The sequence below is a fragment of the Lipotes vexillifer genome, unplaced genomic scaffold (assembly GCF_000442215.2).
Source record: "Lipotes vexillifer unplaced genomic scaffold, Lipotes_vexillifer_v1.1 scaffold575, whole genome shotgun sequence".
Taxonomy (NCBI): domain Eukaryota; kingdom Metazoa; phylum Chordata; class Mammalia; order Artiodactyla; family Lipotidae; genus Lipotes; species Lipotes vexillifer.
The window spans coordinates 1,150,571-1,152,334 of record NW_006780198.1 but is presented as its reverse complement, the minus strand read 5'-3'; the positions used below and the strand labels follow the sequence as shown (position 1 = coordinate 1,152,334).

The following is a 1,764-nucleotide window of genomic DNA, read 5'->3' as shown; positions in this document are numbered from 1 at the left end:
CCCCCCCTTTCACTTGCCTCTTTTGTGGATGCAGAATATTTCAGGACCAGGAGCCTCCTGCACAGCCTGGCCTGTGAACAGTTACCGGAGGAGCAGAGGCCTGGCTGGTGGTGGTTCTGACAGCCTCTCCGCAGCTACTGTCAAAATCAGGCTTCACTCCTGACGTTGGTACCGGAGAAATCACTCATAACCCCCTTCCTCCACTTTTAAAACTCAGTTCAGGTTGTCCAGTTCTGTACTATTTATCTCCACTTTAAAAAGGTTTCCTGCGAGCTGCCGCTCTGAATGTACATCATGCAATAACCGTCGCGTTACCGGAGTGCGACCTCGGCCGCAGCCTGTGTCCCTGCCCGGCGGGCGGGTCACTGTATAGGGGACACTCTCTTACCACAATAAACCTTTCCTGAAAGCCAGGGGCAGTGTTTCGGTGCGTCTGTGTTCGCTTCAGGAGTGAGCGGAATGAGGGACGTGCCCCCTCCTCACGGGCCTCGCGCCACCCTTTATGCCTACGGTTCGAACCACAGTTTGAACCACGGGGATCAGTTTTCTGTGTCACACATTTGCCTGAGAAACAGAGTCCAAGTTAGGAGATCACATAGGCTAGAATTCCTGTTTTCTTTAACTAAAGGCACCTTTTTTTGGGTAGTCAAAGCTGGTCACGCCCTGCTGGCTCTTCAACAGGAAACAGACAGGCAGTGTCAGAAGCAGCCAGGCACGGCAGGAGAGGGAACCTCAAACCAGCGCTCCCTTGTTTTTAAATAAAGGAGGAAACACGCAGCGCGGTGTAGGAAGACACTTTATTATACGTTGCTCACTCACACCTGGCCGGGCAGGGAGGTGCTCCCAGGACAGAAGCCAGCCTCAGCCACTTAGAGAGCCGGCCGTCCAGGCGACAGGGGGCCACTCACTGCCTTGGAGAGTGCCAGCGCCCTACGGCCCCCCTGGGCCCAGCTGCCCCTCAAGAAGACGTGTTTCCTCCCCTTTAGGGAGGGTCAGCCACACTGGCCCAGGATGGCTCCTCAGGCTGGGGTTCCAAGGATGCTCACCCAGCTTGTGCTCACGGCCCGCCCCTCCCAGCCTGAGGCCACTACACTTCACAATAGGTGGCTCCGGCCGAATGTCAGGGCAGGACTGAAAAAGGTCTGCCCAAGGCCAGAGCCCCGAGACCACTGCCCCTCGTGCCGGCGGCCCTGCGGAGAAGGCCCATCTGGCGGGCTCAGCTCTGCTGCCCCGGCCACAACCTGGCCTGGAGTCCCGGCTGCCCCACGCCGCAGGCACGCAAGCGACTGGACATCTTCCTCATCACCAGCCTCTGGGCCTTCAGGCGCCTGCGGAGCTTTTCATTTTCCTTTAGCGTCAGGAAGAGTTTTTTTTTCAGAGCGTCTAAGTCCAAAAGGGCGTAGCTGTGATCGGACGGCTGCGTGGGGCTGGCCAGCTGACCAGGGACCCCAGTGGCTTCCGGTCTGTGTGGCGGGACCTGAGGACAGAGGTCAGTGAGAGACAAGCAGCAGCCAGGGCGGCAGGACGCACTTCCCCAAGCCCTCCCGAAGCCCAGAGCTGCCCAGTTGCAGCTAAGTTCACGGGTGAGGTCTGAATCCAGGCTACACGTCGTGGTGCTCTGGTTCAGGCATGCTTTCTTCCTTCTGTTTGAAGCAAATCCCCTCGAGCTGAGACCAGCCACGCGCTGCCTTCCCACCTGGCCCGGCCTCACCTGTGCTCCGGGGTCTCCAGCGTCCGGGGGCAGCTGCGGCGCTTCGAGCGTCG

The 1,764-nt window shown here is 59.1% G+C and overlaps 1 protein-coding gene across 1 annotated transcript in view; it reads right to left on the bottom strand.

Annotated features, from left to right (window-relative positions):
- Positions 1-1,216: 1,216 nt before the first annotated feature.
- THAP3 (THAP domain containing 3) overlaps positions 1,217-1,764 on the bottom strand; it is a 6,024-nt gene continuing 5,476 nt past the window's right edge. The window contains exons 5-6 of the mRNA XM_007453298.1: positions 1,712-1,764; positions 1,217-1,477 (exon numbers count right to left, since the gene is read on the bottom strand). Coding sequence (XP_007453360.1) covers positions 1,217-1,477; positions 1,712-1,764 — 314 coding nt within the window. The remainder of the gene's footprint in view (positions 1,478-1,711) is intronic.